Source organism: Pezoporus flaviventris, unplaced genomic scaffold (genome assembly GCF_033815535.1).
Source record: "Pezoporus flaviventris isolate CSIRO_AGI_PZ_B2104156 unplaced genomic scaffold, CSIRO_AGI_Pfla_v1 ptg000072l, whole genome shotgun sequence".
Taxonomy (NCBI): Eukaryota; Metazoa; Chordata; class Aves; order Psittaciformes; family Psittacidae; genus Pezoporus; species Pezoporus flaviventris.
Window position 1 is genome coordinate 3,969,928 of NW_026892620.1, and position 19,046 is coordinate 3,988,973.

The 19,046-nt window shown below is 39.6% G+C and overlaps 1 protein-coding gene across 8 annotated transcripts in view; it reads right to left on the reverse strand.

Moving 5' to 3' along the window:
- NAXD (NAD(P)HX dehydratase) overlaps nucleotides 1-19,046 on the reverse strand; it is a 53,106-nt gene that overhangs the window by 22,311 nt on the left and 11,749 nt on the right. For all 8 annotated transcript variants that reach the window (XM_061472771.1, XM_061472764.1, XM_061472766.1 and 5 more), the window contains one exon: nucleotides 6,613-6,721. In XM_061472771.1, the coding sequence (XP_061328755.1) occupies nucleotides 6,613-6,721 (109 nt within the window). The remainder of the gene's footprint in view (nucleotides 1-6,612; nucleotides 6,722-19,046) is intronic.

The following is a 19,046-nucleotide window of genomic DNA, read 5'->3' on the forward strand; positions in this document are numbered from 1 at the left end:
AAATAAACAGAAAACCACAATAACAGCACATATAAAGCAACATCTATCCCACAACAGTAATTAATTTTCATCAAGGATGCATCACAATGTCATTTTTCTACCTTGCACAGTTTCCTTCACTGACACCAGCAACAGACACTGTATTTCCTAGGTCCCTTCAAGAGTCATGTCTTGGCCTAGTCTTTGCAAAATTCCTTATCCATGTTCTCAAAAAGAAGTTCAAGCTTCTGCATACCATGATAATAGATAGCACTGACCATGATGACATCCAAACATTTTAGGAAGCAGTATAACCTTGCCTTCAGTGCACTCTACTGCAATCTCCAAATGCCAAGTATGTAATTACATACTCTGGTTTGGCAGAGACATTTAAATGTGCATAACGTGGTACTGGTTACATCTTATAAAACCTTAAAGGATCAAAAAGCTGTGGTGGCCCCTTTATGAAACAACCCTCTACTGAAAGTTAGGCTCAGAAACTGCTACTGAAATGCTCCCTATAATTGCTTGTATTTTCCACATGGATGCTGCTCTCACCCAATAATTCTGAATCCAGTTTTCTCTGGAACAAAGAGATAAAAGGGAAGAAACAGCAAAATTTTCTGTGTAAATGCTGCAGCTGTAAGTATTTCTGCACACTCCTTCCCCAAAGTGCCCAGGAGGCACAAATAAGTTCCACCCCAACACACTGCAAATCAATTCCCACAAATAGGTACTGAAAGCCCTAGGAAGCATTTCTGCATTCCTTGCTTCAAGTCTGGATAAATGCAGAGTTAGCAGGGACTCAGCTGCAATAGAGGTCAAGATGCAGCTCTGCGGCAGAGATGCCTGTAAAATGGCCTTGGCAAGCATAAGTTTGTAATCTTGCACAGCTAGAGGTAGGCAAATATCCCAAGCACAGGCTTGTGCTCAAGGCCATAGTCAGGGCTGGCAGGGGACAAGGGGAGAAGCTTCCCTTTTATTCCCCAAATAAAAAAAATATTTTGTATTTGATACAGAAGGTTTTGAAAATCATTAGAAAAATGGAGTTCCACTGTTTAAGATTTTTCACATTAGAGCTGTATTTTCAGTATCTGTTTTGGGGTTTTCTTTATCTATTTACTCACTGGAAAACATGCAGTGAACTCTGAAACTTTATTTCCTTCATTCCTACAACTGACCCAAGAACTCACCCTCCTTTCAGATCTCAGCAAAGACAATCAAAATCTTACTTTGTGAACAAGATTCACATAAATCACCTTTAACTAGGCTAATTGCCTGAGTTTTACTTCATATATCCCTGTATGCATAACTACCGCTAGCTCATTAATCAGTCCACCAAGTTCACAAATCTCACATAAGAAATGATCACCATTTGTACTATTTGAATTAAGAGTCACATAACAGCAACAAACATCCTTTCTCTGAAATATATAAGCTTCTTTATCTCATGGTTTATGCTCCATTCAATGAAACCAGGTCTTTTGCCTTTTAACTGTAGTACTACATGCTAGACCCTGTTTCCCAGAACAGATTTTTCAGGTGCACAAGTAAATACTTAATTTAATCCAGGCAGAGGGTGATAAGGACTCTAAAGAGTACCCCACTATATCATCAAGCACAGTAAGTGCTTTGAGAAGTGCTAAAAGCTGTTGTTACAACTAAAAAAGCTGAAGATGCTGTACATGGCAGCTAATCAAAACTGTTCTATTCTACATTACAAATAATGAAAAGAGAGAATGATCTGCTTGTAGATTCCCCCTCTGAATTCAAAGCAGATCCCTTGCTGTCAAACTTGGAAGAAAATTGAAGTTTTCCCTAAACACATCCAAATCCAGTTAAGCAATAATCCTGTTTACTCCAAAGTAAAAAATCTAAGTCAGAATAAAGACACAAAGTTTTCTCATGCTGTCTCATCCACTGAAGGATTGCACTCAGAAAGCAAACTCTAGGAGGTTCCCAATTTACCATTGATTATGTTAATGTTAGACCTGGCTTAAGGTATTCATGGTCAGCTGCTGGGATTTTCTTTTAAAACAAATAAACATAAACTGAAAATTAACTCTGGAATTTATCACTGCCAATTTCTTTTTTACGGTTTCTATCTGAATGTGCTCAGAAAGAGTTGAAAAGGTATCCATTTGCAGCGTGTTGCTTACAAATGCTTATAAGTATCAAAATGAAGTTAAACAACAATATAAGCCTACAAACAGAAAGCAAATAAACATCCCACTTCACTGTGAAGGACTTTCATCAAGATCCATTACATACATTAGAAAACAAATTCTGCTTGCAAGCTGCATAAACCTGTATTTAAGGTCCTGTTAGTATATTTGCAAAACCTCTTTTTCTAATCAAGAGATTTGCAAGGAAGCCACAGAATCCTAATAGTTCTTAGCACAAACAGCAGTAGTTCTTAGCACAAGGAGAGGATCTCTCTGTGTCAAGCTGGCTCTCCCAAGCTTTATCCACATCAGTACCAGCATCACAAAAGAACTTGCATACTATTCCAGAAAATGCTACACCTTAGGTGAAGAGGTCCACAAATTCTGACACTCATTGGGCTGTTTGAAAGCAATGAGGCTTGGCTACTAAGAGTGCAGTTTTTCACTGGATACCACTTGTGGTATGTTCATCAATATTGGGGATAGGGTGAGGGCTGAGAAAAATACAGTGTACACACACATTCTCACAGTGGGTGCATGTACATGCACTCTGGTTTTTGATTCTGCAGTATCATAAGCAAGATCCTGTCTCCCTCACCCCATCTAGCTGAGGGCTCAGACAAAAAGTGGCATGTCCCTGTTACTACTTCACATCCCTATGAACTGCTGAATCCCCACGGCAAGAACCTCCAGAAGACTTTACAGAGGGTATGAACAGGGTAGGAAGCAAATGCATGTGACACACACTGAAGAATCCTGTTTCTTGTAAATAATTCTTCTGCTAACTTGAGTTACCCCAAAGAGAGACACATCCTGTTGTTCATATTCATACTTGGTGGTAGGTCCCACAGACAGTATTACTATTTACCAACTGCAGCATTAACCTGGGATGCTTCTCAGGTGTCTTCTACTTGGTATAGAAAGAACCCAGGGGGCTGCTCAGATATCAAGAGGAAAATGTTTCTCAAGGCCCAGAGCAGCAGATTTAACTTTGCCAGACTGCTACAATAAAAGGTGGCTCTGTATTCTGTAGTCCTCTTGATCTTGCAAAAAACAGTGCAGATAGTGTAATGAAGCACCTGGTCCTGCTCTCACAATTTATCAGGGCTGTGAAGTGTTGCCCAAATCCTAAAGGCATGAGGCTTGAAAGGGGGTAAATTATTCCAACTGACCAAACACAGAAAGGCGGAGAACACAGTTGAGGTGGAACTAAGAATCCGCTTGAAACAGACTTTCAAATGGGCTCTATCTGGACACCTGAGGAAAAGCTCTTAATGGCACAGACAAGAATTCCCCTACTTCCAAGTCTCATGCTACAAGAAAAATCAGATCAATTTAAGACCAGAAGTGCAAACACCCCTCAAATGCCTGAATGAAGAACACTGTGGTGGGTAGATATTATAGGGACATAATATTGCTGCTGTATGAAAAAAGAACATCCAATATCTTTGGAAATAAGCTGCTTCTAAACACTGGCAGAGGACAATAATAGGGACCTTGGCCTTGCTTCCACACAGCAGCTAAACTCTTTTTCAACAGTCTAAACCACCAGCAGCAGCACACCAGCTGAGATGAACTTGGAGAGGTAATGGTACTACCATCTCTGGCCATTATCAACCAAGATGGCCCGATGTTGTCTACAAGGAAGCTCCACACCAAACGTGGTAACAGCATTTTGGAAGTTGGAAGTAGAATGGGGAGCAGAGATGCTTCAATCTGCACACTCCAGAGCTGAGAAGGGAAGGAGAAAATGTTTTTGTCCGCTTCTCTGAAGAGAAATAGATAGCATGGACTGTTTATTTGCTCCAGAGTCGGAGGGTGCAACCAGGCCAAGACTAGGATTGCCACATCTACATAGGATCCAGCTGCACAGCTATTATGAACCCAACAAACGCTTTCTTTCAGAGATTCTCTTGAAGCTCCTGGTCCTGCAAACTCATGGCTAGAAACCTCTGACAGATCATCAGCCCTAACCCAGGCAACTGAGGAACAGCATGTCAGGGTTTTGGCACAGACCCACACAAGTGACATATGAGAGAGGGGTATAACTTGTAGAGTGGCTTCTTGTAACAGAGCTTGTATATGGAATTACAGACAAATCCAGACAATCACAAGAATCCAATAAGTACACAGTCAAAGACTGCCACTATGCTCTAAAGGGGAAAAAATTTGTTTTCAGAAGAAACTGATCACAAGGTGGTATTTTTTTTTCACATCAGACTGTTCAAAAGAAGCTGAAATGCCGCAGTGCATACACTGCAGGCATCAAGTATGAGAGAAGGTGATGAGGAAGTAAAGCATTCTTTGACCTGGAGAGAGAAGATGCACCATCTGGTCAACAAGTACTCAGGCTATAAAATATAAATTATATAATTCACTAAAAACACTGTCCATGGGCTCTATACCAAAAATTGCAGGTTACTGCATTAGTATCTTCATTTCTCAAGGCTCAGAAGAGAAAAGCATCCCCAGAACATGACTGTTTGGACAAGGACATTCATTGGCAACGTGCTGGCACAATACTGACAAGACCTGACATAAGAACAGCATCAAAGAGGTGACAGACGACGACACCTCAGCACTTTAATGGCTCTCCCCTCATCACTGCCAATCTGATCCAAAACCTGACCAAAACGCAGACACTAATCTACATCTCAGCCCTGTGTTCATATGACAGCACGCTGAGGTTAGCTTAAAGAAACAACTGAAAATTATATACCAAGCCAGCCTCCTACAAAAGTTTAAAATAGCAATGCCACCATCACTTGCTTTTTTTCTTGACGGTGAAGAGGGATACAAAGCTTAAAATTCACCACTGAAGAAAGGCCAAACTCAGCCTTTCCTCAGCACAGAGAAGCATCAGTCTTCCTCAAGCAGGCTACGAGGGTTCACTTGTCCCCAGTTACATGTGAAAAACCAACACTGAGTAACTGATAAACAGTTGCATAATTACAATGAAGACAAAGAACTTGAGTTTTAACATGACTTGAAATTAATAAGGTCAGATCCACAGCTCATACAAATGTGGCCTGATATTTTAGCATGAAGTAACTTCCAAACAAACTGTCTTCATTGGCTGGGTTTGTTTCTTTAACTTTAAGCTAGCTCACAGGGGACAGTCAGGATGAAGTAAAAATATGCTTGTAATTTACTAAGAAAGCAAAATTATTTTTAGCAATGATGCAAAAAAAGAATAAAATACAATCAAGGACTCTTCCAGATACATCTGTAATACACACAAAGTGACAGATAGTTATAAAACCCAGATGGAATTCTGATATAAAAGATGCTTATGTTGGATAATTAGATATTCTAAATTAATCCTTCTTTTGTTTAAAGTTGTTTTCCTTTAGAAAAAAAATTAAAAAAACCCAAACACAAGAATAAAAATTATTGCCCAAAATTTTTTCAGTAAAAAGAATTTTTTAAAACTTTTCAAAAAAGAATAAAATTGCTGTTGAAATTTTCCATTCAGAACAGAATTTGATTTCTTGATCAGCTGTAATAAACTTCTTTTTCCTTTCTTTCTGAATCCACAATCTTTATAGTTTTGCACCCCTATATCATAAACCAAATGTCTTTTGGAAGCAGGAGGAGAATTAAAGAAGCGAAGAGCTCCAACAGCAGCTTTTGCTAACAAAAGCCTAGGAAAACCACCCTCCATAGCTCTCAAGGTAGTCTAAACTACTTGGATAGAATGGCCTCCAGTATCTTGCCTCCCGTCTTTTGCAATTTCCCTGTGTAACTATCAACATGTCTGTAAATTATAGTAATTTCACTTGTTAGTACCACTGATTCAGTACTAACTTCTCAGGAAAAAGTTGAAATTGTACAAACTAAGGTTGACATTAGACTGAAAGATATACTTTGAACATACAAAGAGGTGTTGACAGTAATATAATGTGGAAGGTTGTGTAAGTACATATTATTTAGAGTACAGAACTATCTAAGCTTCTGTTTTCAGCTCTCCACTAAGGTTTGACAGAAAATAGGACTACCTCTTTACCCAGGGTAGAAATCTGCAACATTTTATAATTGAGAGTATTACTGCTTATTGCAAGAGGGCACAGCCCCTGTTCTTTGGTACCTCGCCTGATAAAGTTTTTGAATATGGTTCCAAAAAAACATAAAGTCAGATCCATATTTATGCTCTCACAATACAAGTGCTTTGCACTTAAGAAAACACGGAGCTCTTTATCTAGATATGCCAACATCTATTTCTTAATTAGCAACTTTCACTATCAAAAGCAAATCAAAACAACCATATGGGTGCCTAAAATTCAAAGTGATGCTTACAGTTTCATAAAGAAGACTGTGACTAACAGCTGTAATTTTAAGTCAACAACATTTTACTAAATTTCTTATTTAGTAACCCTATCAAAACCATTTGTGTAATCATGTAAAAGAGATGAAATTGGTTAATAAAATGCAACATAAAGATACAGAATAAAACCAATATGCACATTACCTTAGCATTCTCAAGTAGAACTTCATCTCTACCTAAGCCAGGTCCTATGACAACTGAGTGCAGTCGTGGTAACCACTTTTCCACTTCATGGACAGCATTGGGACTATCACTAAATGGAATTGGGGAAAAAAAGACAAATTTTAAAAGGCTTCATTTTAGTATTTGCAGAATCTGAGTTGAAGATGCAAGATAGAAAGAGGTATTTCCTATCTTCAGTGTTAGGCAATTTTATCCTCCAAACTACCAAAAATCTGTGACCTGGGAAATTTGGAATGGTTGTCCAAATAGCTAAAATGAAACATTTCTTTTGATTCATTCCTTAGGGTGTACTACATAAAAATGAAGAGGTAATGACAAGTATCCACCATGGTTGTTACAAAATAAAAAGCAAAGCATAAAACCACCAATTCTTACAGTCTGTCACAATTCCCTGTTTAATGCTTCTTTCCAGAGATTATACCTTGGAGAGAAATCCACCATCTCACAAGTATATACTGCAGCTTGTTGGAAATTATGCAATCATTTATCACCCTGCATAGCAAAATGATAAATCTACACTTTTTTTGTTATTTGCTTCATAATCATTTGTTCCAACTGAATTACAGCCAAACTGTCCCCCTTCCCCAAAGGGCAACAGAAGAATCAAGCTATTCAGGAAAGGTATTATCTGCTTGTAATGCTCAAGACTTCTGTAGCATCCAGGTTTTGTCTACATTGGAAAAATGATGAGAAAATCCACTGCCAAATCTTGCAGCTACAATACAGCATTCAGCTGCTGACCAGAGCTGTTTATTTTGTTCTCATCCGTTTTGTTGTGCAAATAGGTCAGAATACTTTGAAAGCACTGCCCAACGATGTCAGTTAATCCTTATGGACAGTAAGAGGGAAAATTCAGACTTACTTCCTCCCTCCCTCCCTCTGACATAAGTAATGACAATAAATGAATATTTTAATGGGAGCATTGGGGAATGAAGCTCCCTATTGGCTAAGCAAGGAGATAGTATTTGACAGCATTTCTCAGACCATTTTGAGCTTGCAATACTTCAACAAAGCTCTATTATTACAGATGAAAGCCCTTGCATGTTTTTCATAACCAACAGCTGTACTGATAGGACACACCACTTGGGAACAAGTGTTTAGCTGGCGTCTGGCAGAATCAGCAAATTCCACAACGATTTCTGCAAGTGGCAGGCAGGAGCCTAGAGCCTTTGCAGCTGCACAGAGAGAGGTGGCTCACTCCAGGCTGCAGGGATGCAGCGCCTCGCGCCTGGCAGCGACCCAGCACCCCTCCATTGACAATGGCTGCTTCAGAAATCCCCGGCTGCAGCAGCGCCGGCTCCCAAAAGGCACCCAGTGCTGACACCACAGAACAGCTCTGTCACATTAAGGCTTTCGGGTGGAAGTGATGACTCGCTGCAAGGGCAAGGGATACAATGATCCATGTGAAGACATCAATCCACGAGAGGACATCAGTGTCCCTGAAGCAGTTCCCTGCTTAGCAAGCTGAAGCTGAATTTCCATTTGAACAATATAGCTCCCTCCCTTCTCTAACTCATAAGGAAACCATATTAGCTTGAGAATTGCCAAACAGCTCACTACGACTATTTGTTGTCCCTGCATAACCACCTCTTGGTTTATGATTTAGATATAGGCTGGAAAGAAAAATTATTCAAAAATATTTAAAGTACTATTTAAAATAAAAGCCAGTTTGTTTATACACGGCAGGTTGAACATGTGAAAAACTGTCTGTGAACCAAGCTCTAATAAAAGGTCACCATTTCTGAATGCAGACTACTTTTTTTATTTACATGCTGAAACTGATTTTCTCTCGAGAAGAGCAATATGTCTCTAAAATATATATTTCTTAAATATATCATATATATGTAAGTATCATATAGCTGTAGGAATAGTGTTATATACATAAAGATGTTTGAACAAACTGGATTCAAAATACCTTTGGATGGTGGAAGCCAAATACAGTAAATAAATGTACCATTAACCATAACGTAAGAACAGAGCTATAGATAGCATGATAACTGCTCTGCTCTTGAAGAAATATCTCAGTAAATAATCTCAAGGTAGAAAGCTTGCCAATTTATTTATTTATCTTCAGGACTGAAATAAGATAATTTTGTTTCCAATCCAGTTGATAACGTGCATTCTTCAAAACAAAGCCATCTCTTGGGAAATGAACAGTCCAACATTAAGCCACTCCTGCTCACTTTGCCTCTGGTAATAATAAAACCCTACTGTAGTGCTTTTCATCTTCAAAGCATTTTACAAACATTACGTTCACATAACTCCTTTGCAACTTCACATCACGAAGCAACACAAGGCATATGAAGGGCCAAGAGATTTAAAACAGTGATAATGACCATTACATTGCAAAATCAGCTATAAAAACATGTTGTAAAGTAACTGATGGATTTTGATTTTTCATGAAGAAAGCAGAACAAATACTGCCTCAGAGAAGCATCATGCCAAACTTCACTTTAAGATACTGGATGTTCACAGCTGCTGTGACTATCCACCTAAAGACATCTTACAAATAACTTGTACCTACAGCTTCTCTGAGAGTGGAAAGGCTATTGTGTCATCTTGCAGTTTATTTCCACACACAGACATCAAAGTAGTAGCATTGTAAAGCTCATGGGATACAAATGATCAACACACAACATTCTTCAGAAGGAGCATCACCTTGAATATTCCTGACCATGGGACTTTGGCACAGAGATGGAAACTCTTAGGTCTTAACAGCTACAGTCTATACACATCATTTAAGCATGCCCAGGAGAGTTCTCTGACACAGATCTCAGCTGGCCTGTTTCATTTCTACACTTTCAGGCTTCAGAGCAGGTAACACTCAAACTGCCTACCTGGACCACATTAGTTCCCCACCAGTAGAAGATTTTGGGAGATGATGCCAAGGACTGCTTGGATAGTACGCACAGAACACAAGACATGTCCTCAGCTGTTCGTTGTGTGCTATACTCACACAAGTAATGTTAACTTTCTTGTCTGATTCCTAACCTGATTTCAAACCTTTCCATTTAGTTATCACCTGCACCGTACAACTGCAATTAGCACTGCATTTTTTTAAAAAACAAGGGTCTAGAGAGGTATGAGGTACGAAGAAGATGTCCCCTTGATCAAGAGAGATGGAATCTTCAGGCTTTGACAGAAAGGGATCAAGTAAGAATCAATTTTGCCTTTACAGGTGAAGAGCCATACCATATGTGACTTGGCTTTTCTCCAAAAATAGAAATCACAAAAGCAATACTCCTACTCTAAAGCACAAAGCTAATATTAATATAAAGAGGAATCAGAAAAGAAAACAGCATTTGAATTTCTGAAAAGAGAGTAAAAACCTTTGAGAGAGACTCTGATGAACTAAAAATGAGGGATATCCCAAAATAAAGCAAGCGGTTTTGGAAGGTGATGGGGCAAGAGACTGGGAAACAGTCTAGTTCTCCCATCATTTGAAAATACAAACTGCACCACGAACATATGTAACAGGAACAATTTGGGAAGCTGAATCCAAGAAGTAACACCAGTAAACATGGAGAGTGAAAGACAGCACCATTATGCAGATGTGTGCACTTAACGACCACAGCTGCAGATTTGCAGGGAATGCACAGATCTTCAAACAGGTACTCAACTTCCAGCTAACTACTATGTGTTACGTGACACATTATCAGATGTCATTCTGATGAAAATCTAGATTATGACAGCTCACTGTTGCTCAGTCTAGCAACCAATCAACATCCCTCCAAACCCCAAAAGCTTCCTCAAAGTCTCAGCTGGAAATCAACTGATAAAGCTCTGACTGCATACAGGAAAGAACTACCACAGGATAAACACCTAAACAACTGCAAGACAATGTAATTACTACTATGGAAAACCAAAGGAGTGTCTCATACCTGTGAAGTTCAGTAGATAAGGAAGAGTCTTAGGTTAATGACAATAATCATTCAATCAACTTTACGTCCATTAACCAAAGCAGATCTAAACAAACAAGCAAGCATACAGGCAGTCTCACTGCAGGGCATACTGTGAAAAAGGACCCCACTGATGTTTTACCTGATCAGCTTCCCTTGGCTATTAGTGAGAGGTAGGAGAAAGGGATAAAGCTTCACCCAGCAGAGGCTAAGAAGACTGTGAGCTCCTGGGAAGACAGACACAGCAGCTTTATCATTCGCCTTCCCTGAAGCCCCTGTGCAGGCAGCACCAAGGTATGGTGTTCAGTATTTTGCATGTTTCTCTTTTTGCTCTTTTCTCTGCCTCCACAGTGTATTGAGAAAAGTGCTTTCCATGACAAAATCGAGAAAGATTCTTCAAATTAAACAGCACTAGATCTCTGAAATGGTAACAATTTTTCTTTGTTAATTATTGCCAAATTAAAAGCAATATGCCATGAAAAAAATCCTCATCTTGATACATCAATTATTTTTGCATACAGGATCAGCACTGGCTTGGTTATAGTGCTAACAGCAGTGCTTCACTACTTCATAGTCTCATTGTTGCCTCTTAATGCACAACCTCACAGTCTTTCATAATACCTTTCAGTTTTCAAAAAGCTAATATAGAAAATTAAAACTTTAAGTCAAACTTCTTAATCTTCAGGAATCTTCTGTTTTTCACTATCATTTGATAAAAATCAAGATAAAACACCGTTCTCTAGATCTTCATCTTGGTGAAAATTGATGTAAGAACCTTTCCAAAACCAACAAAAAGCCCCCAAAAATATGGTGGCTACTGCCCTAATATCATCCAGGGTTTCTAAACATCTTCCAGAGCAGTTTGTAACAGATATTATTAGTGCCATCTGCCTGAAAGTCTGCTTTAGGCTGGTCACTGTCCAGAGTGGGAAGACAGCTGTCAGCTAGGGCCTGAAATGCCACTCCCCTCCTCAACCCTCCAAAACAAGATGACTTTGCTGTAGACTGCGCTTGATTCAGCTTTGATCATGGCTTTCACCTATGATCAAAAAACACCACGGCAACAACTTTAAATTATTACAGGAAGTGTTAAACACAGCAGCTTTCCTCATAAGGATGAATGACAGTTACTGTCATTGCCTTCCAGAGGAGGGAAGGGAACAAGGGTGATATGGTGCAGCCTTGTCAAATTTTACATGGAAAAAAATATGAAGTGAAGTCAGCATGGATGTAACTGGGAGCTACAGGAATAATAGATAAGCACGAATGACAGGACAGACAGCAGGCAGCAGGACCACAGCTCTTCACGTGTTTTAGGCAGCGCTGGAACCACCTTAGTAATCAGAGACATGTCCTGGACATCACAAAATGCCGATCAGTGGGACGTCCTGCTAAAGAAGGACACAGGATGCAACCAAAACCGCCATCAGCTGATCAACTACATGGATTCTTGATGGACAGTGAACTCAAATTCTGCTCCTTTTCTTTGCGCATTTGGTGTGACTGAGGCAACTCCAAGTACATTAAAATGTATCGTTGCAAGTGCATTATGTAAATTCAGACAAAGCCACCATAAGTGGGCAGTTTCAAAAGCCAACCTAGAGTGTTGCCTTCAACGACAGAAAAAAAGCCTCTGACCTGAGGATGAAAGAGTTTTGGTTTTGTTTGTCCAACCACTGCAGGTAATTATATTAATGTGAATCAAATGTTAGACCTGATGACATTTAGATCCTGTCATGCTATACAGTACATCAAAAGAAAGAAAGGACATAATATTCAGCTCTAGAATTTAAGTGGTTATCTCAGAAAGCTAATTATTAACTATTGCGGTAAACCCTGAGTAAAGTTGTTATTGGAAACTGGGTAAATAAGATAGGGAGAGAGATTATTCTGGAAAGGTTAGGTCAAAGGAATGAAAAGGCAAAACCAAACAACGCAAAACACGTTTGAGCATAAAATTAAACTAATTCTATATTCCAAGAGCAGCTATATTTGCCAATGTTTAAATCATCATTCTTGCAAATTAACTCCGAATTTCCAGATGCCCAAAGGCTTGAGGAAACTCCTTCTAGCCCCATGTACAGATCTGGAAATAACTTACTCTTGAGAAGCTCATTGATCCCATTTACCAACTCATGAGTGTCTCACTGAGCATCCCAGTCAGGTAGAGCAAATCTCAGGGACAGCCCAGAGGCATGAAGTTGGCTGAATGTAATCAGAGATCAAAAAAAAAATGTATTTAATAAATTCAATACATTAAAATGCTCCCAAAAAAGTTTACAAGATACAACAGTCATCTTCATCTATCAGGCTGTTGGAAGATCTTTCAACAGTGTGTCATCGGTCAATGCTGGGTAGAGAATACTTATTTTTCTGCTACAATCTGATTAAATGACAGGTAAGAAAATGAAAGAAAAATTAAAACTTTAATGAGAAAGGGACTGAATAGTTTCGAATCAAGTGTCCCTTTTTAGCCATTGAATAAGTTAATTTAGACACCAGAAGTGAACCTGGTAGGCTTCATCTGAATATTATCAACACAACAACACCGTAATAAGAACAGCAAGCCATGATCCAGAAGTCCAGCTGTCACAAGTTAATAGCAGGAGACTGCTCTTGATATGCAGACACCACAGTCTTTACTTGCTCCATATTCTGCCTTCAAGGAAGCAAGTGTGAGAATGACCCACTAAGGTATGCATTTAAAAAATGTGCTGTATTTACCATGTCATATTTTTACATAATAATAATGATGACGAAACCCAAAATATTTTCCACAGCTGCTATTTGTACAGCAAACTCTCAATTAGGTATCAGATCTTCTGTTTCACTAGGAATTGGGTTCTCAAAATATTATATGCATCAGAGCCAACACAAAAATGAACTCAAATGCATTATACAAATGGTGTCACCTCTCCTATGCAGAGTAGAGCCTCTCACATCCTGTGAGGAAGAGCCCCAAAGGAGAAGGTACTGCTTGACTATTTTCTGAGATTTCTCACACAGACACAACAACAGCACTCAAGGTTCACCTTATCTAGCCTTGTAAAAATACCACAGGTATGGGCACAACCATTTTTACACCCTGCATTTAGATATAACCAAATATTTAAAGCAGTTGTACTACGTTTTTACCTCAATCACATTACAAATGCATGTTGTGACACCCCCCCCCCCCCCCCGAGCATAATGATAACCGAATGTCTTGACCTCATATTTTCCAAGTTCATTGTCCTGCATTTAGCTGTACTCAGTAGCTGGTGCAGTGCTGCTCAGTATGTTTACTCTGATCAAGGACTTTTAGTCTCATGGTCTGCCAGTGAGAAGGGGCACAAGAAGCCAGGAGGGAGCAGAGACAGGACACCTGACCCAAGCTAGCCAAAGGGGTATTTCATACCACAGCATGTCATGCCCAGTGTAGAAACCAGTGGGAGTTACCTGGAAGGCCCAGATCACTGCTTGGGTCAGGCTGGGTATCAGTCAGCAGGTGGGGAGCAAATTGTATTGTACATCACTTGTGTCTATTGGGACTTTTTTCCTTCCTTTTTTTAGTTTTATTATTCTCTCCCCTTGTTATTTCCCTTATCACAGAATCATAGAATAGTTAGGGTTGGAAAGGACCTTAAGATCATCTAGTTCCAGCCTCCTGCCATGGGCAGGGACACCTCCCGCTTAAACCATGTCACCCAAGGCTCTGTCCAGTCTGGCCTTGAACACTGCCAGGGATGGAGCATTCACAAATTCCCTGAACAATCCATTCCAGTGCCTCACCACCCTCACAGTAAAGAACTTCTTCCTTACATCCAATCTAAACTTCCCCTGTTTAAGTTTTAACCCGTTATCCCTTGTCCTATCACTACAGTCCCTAATGAAGAGTCCATCTCCAGCATCCCTATAGCCCCCCTTATCATTAGTAGTAGTAGTTTTGTATTACACTTTACTTATTTGACTGTTCTTATGGGATTTACACTGTTGTGATTCTCCTTCCCATCCCGCCAGGAGCAAGGGAAGAAGAAGGCAGGGAACAAGCGAGCGGCTGTGTGGTTCCAAGTTACTGGCTGGGCTTAAACCACCACATTTGCACAAGTGGTCTTGTCCTATTAATACTTCTTGTAAACTGACTTGGTAGGTAGTATCTGTCAAATAGTCTTCCAAACAGACTGCAGTCAACCAAAACTTGCGACTTTAAAAGTAACAGGATGAAGTTCAGATGACAATGTAATTACCCTCAGAATGAAACACTTAAAATGTCCCTATAAAAAACAATGCACTTTTTTTTTCTTAAATGTTAAAATCAAAACAAAGTGACAAGTTTTTATCACATCAGTAATCCCTCTCTGTTTTACATTCAACTCTTAAGGCACAGATGATAGTTCAATCAATACCCAGAAGACTAAAGCACTTCAAATCAGCTGTGGACACATGAGAAGAGCAAAACAAAATAAGCATCAGTCTAAATAATCTGCTTTGCAAAGCCGAAGGAAAAAAAAAAAAAGACCCTAAACCCTTCAAATAACAAAAAATAATGCAAAAAGCAAATCCCAGGCATACCTGCCTCTGCCTTCACTCCAACTCAAGAATGATTAAACACCAAAGAAATCTAATCCTGGTGTCTAATCACAGCAGTATGGCAATGTTCAGAAGGATGAATTTGGCCAAGATCTAACTGGAGTAAAACTCTCCTACACACATATACATCTCTTTCAACATATCAGAAAGCAGCAAGAACAGCAGCACTCCCTGCAGTGATGCTAAAAATCTTTCGATACTTACTGCATTTTGAGGAGGTCGCAAAACCTCTGTTAGTATCACCTGGGATAAGGCACTCTGCAACAACAGGGAGGAAGAAAGGGACTACTGCAGGGAGCAAATACACCTCCGGTCCACTATTCATTCTTCAGCAAAGAAGAAGCAGCTTTTTGCCATGAAAGCCAGACACTGGCAATACATCTATATGGCACTGCACCACAGGATTAGGAACAGTTTAAGTATACTTCTCTGAGTCACCATATACAAACTGACCTTCAGCTCTCCTTAAGTACTGAGGGGAAAAAACCAAAACAAGACAAACCCAAACCCCAAGAAGTCCCTCATGTGATCCCTAGCTAGGCTGCTGTCTAAATGAGGTTTGGGAGAGAGATCACAAAATTCATGCCTGCATCTTCTCTGCAGGTGTAATAGGGATCCAGAAGCCAAGTAACTTGGGAGGCATCTTTTCGATAATCTGTGCTTTCTCCTTAACTTTCCCTAGTGACAAGAATTCTTGTGCTTCTTCCAGCAGTTGAGTCAAAGGAGAGGTTAATCACATGTTACACAGAAGAGGTGTTTAATCGCTATCCTTAGCTAACACAGCTAAAAGTATGAGCTTCCTCCCACAAAGAAATACTAGCTTTGAATCTCCTCTCCACATAATGAATTAGGAAAAGCCAAAAATCTTAAGATTGTTCCTGGGCTTTCTTTTTAATAAGGGAGTTGGCACTGGTTGAAAGTGTACACGTAACTTATCAGGAGCTCATTGTCCATGATTCATTTTCATAATATTTTTCAACTCATCAAAACATAGACAAAATTATGTTCCAGCAACCCTGATCTAAGCTAAGCTTCTGCATTACTGGTAACTGGCCTCAATACACAGGCCAGCCTTATGCAAGTTTCCTACTCAGTTATTTTTATTTCAAACTGAAAAGAACAGTATTTTAAAAATCCAATCCAAACCTCAAACTCTGCAATTAACTGTAAGACTTTCAGTAATTCTGGCAATTTTTCCTAGTCCATACAGACTCATAGATACAACCAGCTGGGAGGAAGGCATTAATTCTAAATCCATACCTAATTCAAGGGTGGCTTTTTTTGGAGATAACGGAAAAATAACGCGACTTCCCCAGAATCGTAAGAACTTAATGACCTAACATCTCTCATTCTACTTCTCTGATAAAACTGGAGACCAAGGAATATATCAACCGTTGACTTTACAAATTCTCTGACAACCAGGTTACAACTGAACTGCTCAGTAGTACCTCAGTCTCCCCTGCCCTATAGAGGAAGAAAAACTGTAAGATTATCAAAAAGTCCTGGGAAGAGGAGAATCTAACACAATAGATTTATACTCTCTTCTTTTAAAATATAACTAGCTAGGTTCGTATAGGTCATTTTAACTCCGATCATTCACCTATCAAGACAGAATAAACTAACCCAACAAAATATTCAAGCATCCTATTCAACCTCACCTGAGCCAGGGAATTAATATGGGTAGTATGAAAAAGCCCCTGAAAACTGTTCTCCAGAAAGTTCTCAACACTAATGTAAGAAAGTATATACATGTCTACAGCAGAAATCCACACAGAAACTACAATGAAACTTTATAAAATGCAAAAGCTAAGTTTTATCTTGCATTTGTGTAGTTTACAGTAGGAGCATGTTAACTGAGAAAACAGAGAAATGTAGCACAAACCAGGGGTAGTGATGAGAAAAGCAAGACCTCTGTGACCAGACTTGGTATACTCCACTATTCAGAAGACCCAACTTCTGCAATAAACACTATTCGCTTCTCTACAGGAAAGCAAAACCAGTCAGCACAAATACTGAACTGGTTAGCTCAGGTTTTAATTAATGCTTTCATTAATACCAAGTGATCATGGAAGGAGTCATAATGCATTTGGCAGAATCACTGAGAAGAAAAAGGAAAAGCTACTATTTCTAATATTGACTGTTCATGGCCCCTAGACACACAACTATCATGATTCAGCTCAAGTGGTGAGCATGCACAGAGACAGCTGTTGAAGGTTTTTCTTTCCAGATCCCAGGCTGCTCCCTTACCTTCACTCTCAGGAACACGGAATGAAGTCACACGAAAAAAACACAGAGAAAGCTACGTTATGGGTGTCCCAGGCACAGGCTGTTACACCAAGAGAAATCCCAGGATGGTCTGCAGCTGGAGCCATGTGGAATTGCCCTGGCAATGCTGCAAGATGGATGCTCATTTTCATAACCCTTCTTCTGCAGTCCTGCTCAATTCTTCCCACATAACGTTCCTCTCATCCTTTAAGTGACAGGCATTCGCCAAGGACCTGAAACGCAACAGTGCAACTTCAAGCACTCACATACCTTAGCTACTCCTGCCATCAAAGATCTGTGACAGCAGCTCTAATGAGCCAGAAGAGCCCTCACGTTCAGGGGGCAGCAGCAGAAAAAAAGCATGTTCTTTCCTTGAGGTGATCCCCTGTGAGCTGAAGGCAGCAGGGAAAGGTAGTAGCAGTCAAGTCACAGAGGAGATGATAAAATGTCAGACTCCTGGCAGTACAAAATGGCAGCTGAACCCTTGGCGAAATGCCAAGCTGTTCAGTGAGTTCAGGAGTACACGGGACCATAATTTTGATTAGCATAGTAAGAGAGCAGTACAACAGCTACCTAGTTACTCTGGAGGGTCATGGAGAAATCATAACAAAGCAAAGTTTTAAGGAGAGACACAAAAGAAAACAATGACGTAGCTGCTTGGAGGGTTTTACCCAGAGGTTCTTCCATGCATGAAGTGCGGCCCGGGAGAAAGTACAAAGACTGTTTAAGAGATCAGGCTCTGAATCAAGCGCGGCCAGCCGTGCCTGCAGAACTCAAACAGCTCCACAACGTAGAAAAGATCATCTGAAAAGTGTGACACTGAAAACAAAGGACCTTACAAAAAACGGGCTGTTTGTGTAAATGTAAATAAAACCTGGACTCAGTAGAGTCACTCAAGATTTTTTGCCTTCTAACCAGAAAAGACTGTTTTCTCTTTCCCTCAGATTAAGAAGAGACAAAAACATAAGAAAATTTAACAAACAAATCTGAACATTCTGATACATGCATTTTTTCATTCTGAATGTCGTAAGAACAATATTTATAGATCCACTGCTTCATGCAATTAGCCAGCTGTCTGGGTTAAATTAATCCGTTGTAATAAAAGTATTAAATATTGAATTTCAGACTTAAAGCAATATGGATATGAAAACTTCTAAATTCACTGTACTTTGTACATCCAGAAACATTTGTACAGAGTTGAAATTTAAAATCAGAAGTTCTCATTGCAAGAGAAAAACCAGAGCTTTCATTGAGATATGAATTCCAGAGAAGACATTGCGAATCTGCGTATGTAAGAAAATACCCTTATTTAGTAGGTACAATCCCATACAGAAACTTTACTGTTTACACATTGTCACCTCCCTTCTTCTCTATGCTGCTTCTGTTTCTTCTATTAACCTTTGCCATTACCACTGACATCAAGAACTCTATGTATACAAGACAGGTTTCTCTCAGGGCAAGGTCAACTCCTTCCCATACAAGGCAACCATATGCTGCATCTCAAGTGTCACCCACCAAGACAACCTTAGTTAGAAGCTAATACTGCCATTAAGATTCTCCATCTCATTTGTTATCATATAATACAAGACAGAACACCAACTGAAAACATGCCTTTTGGATTTTAGAGACTAATGCAGTCAGGACTGGTGAAAACCCAACCCT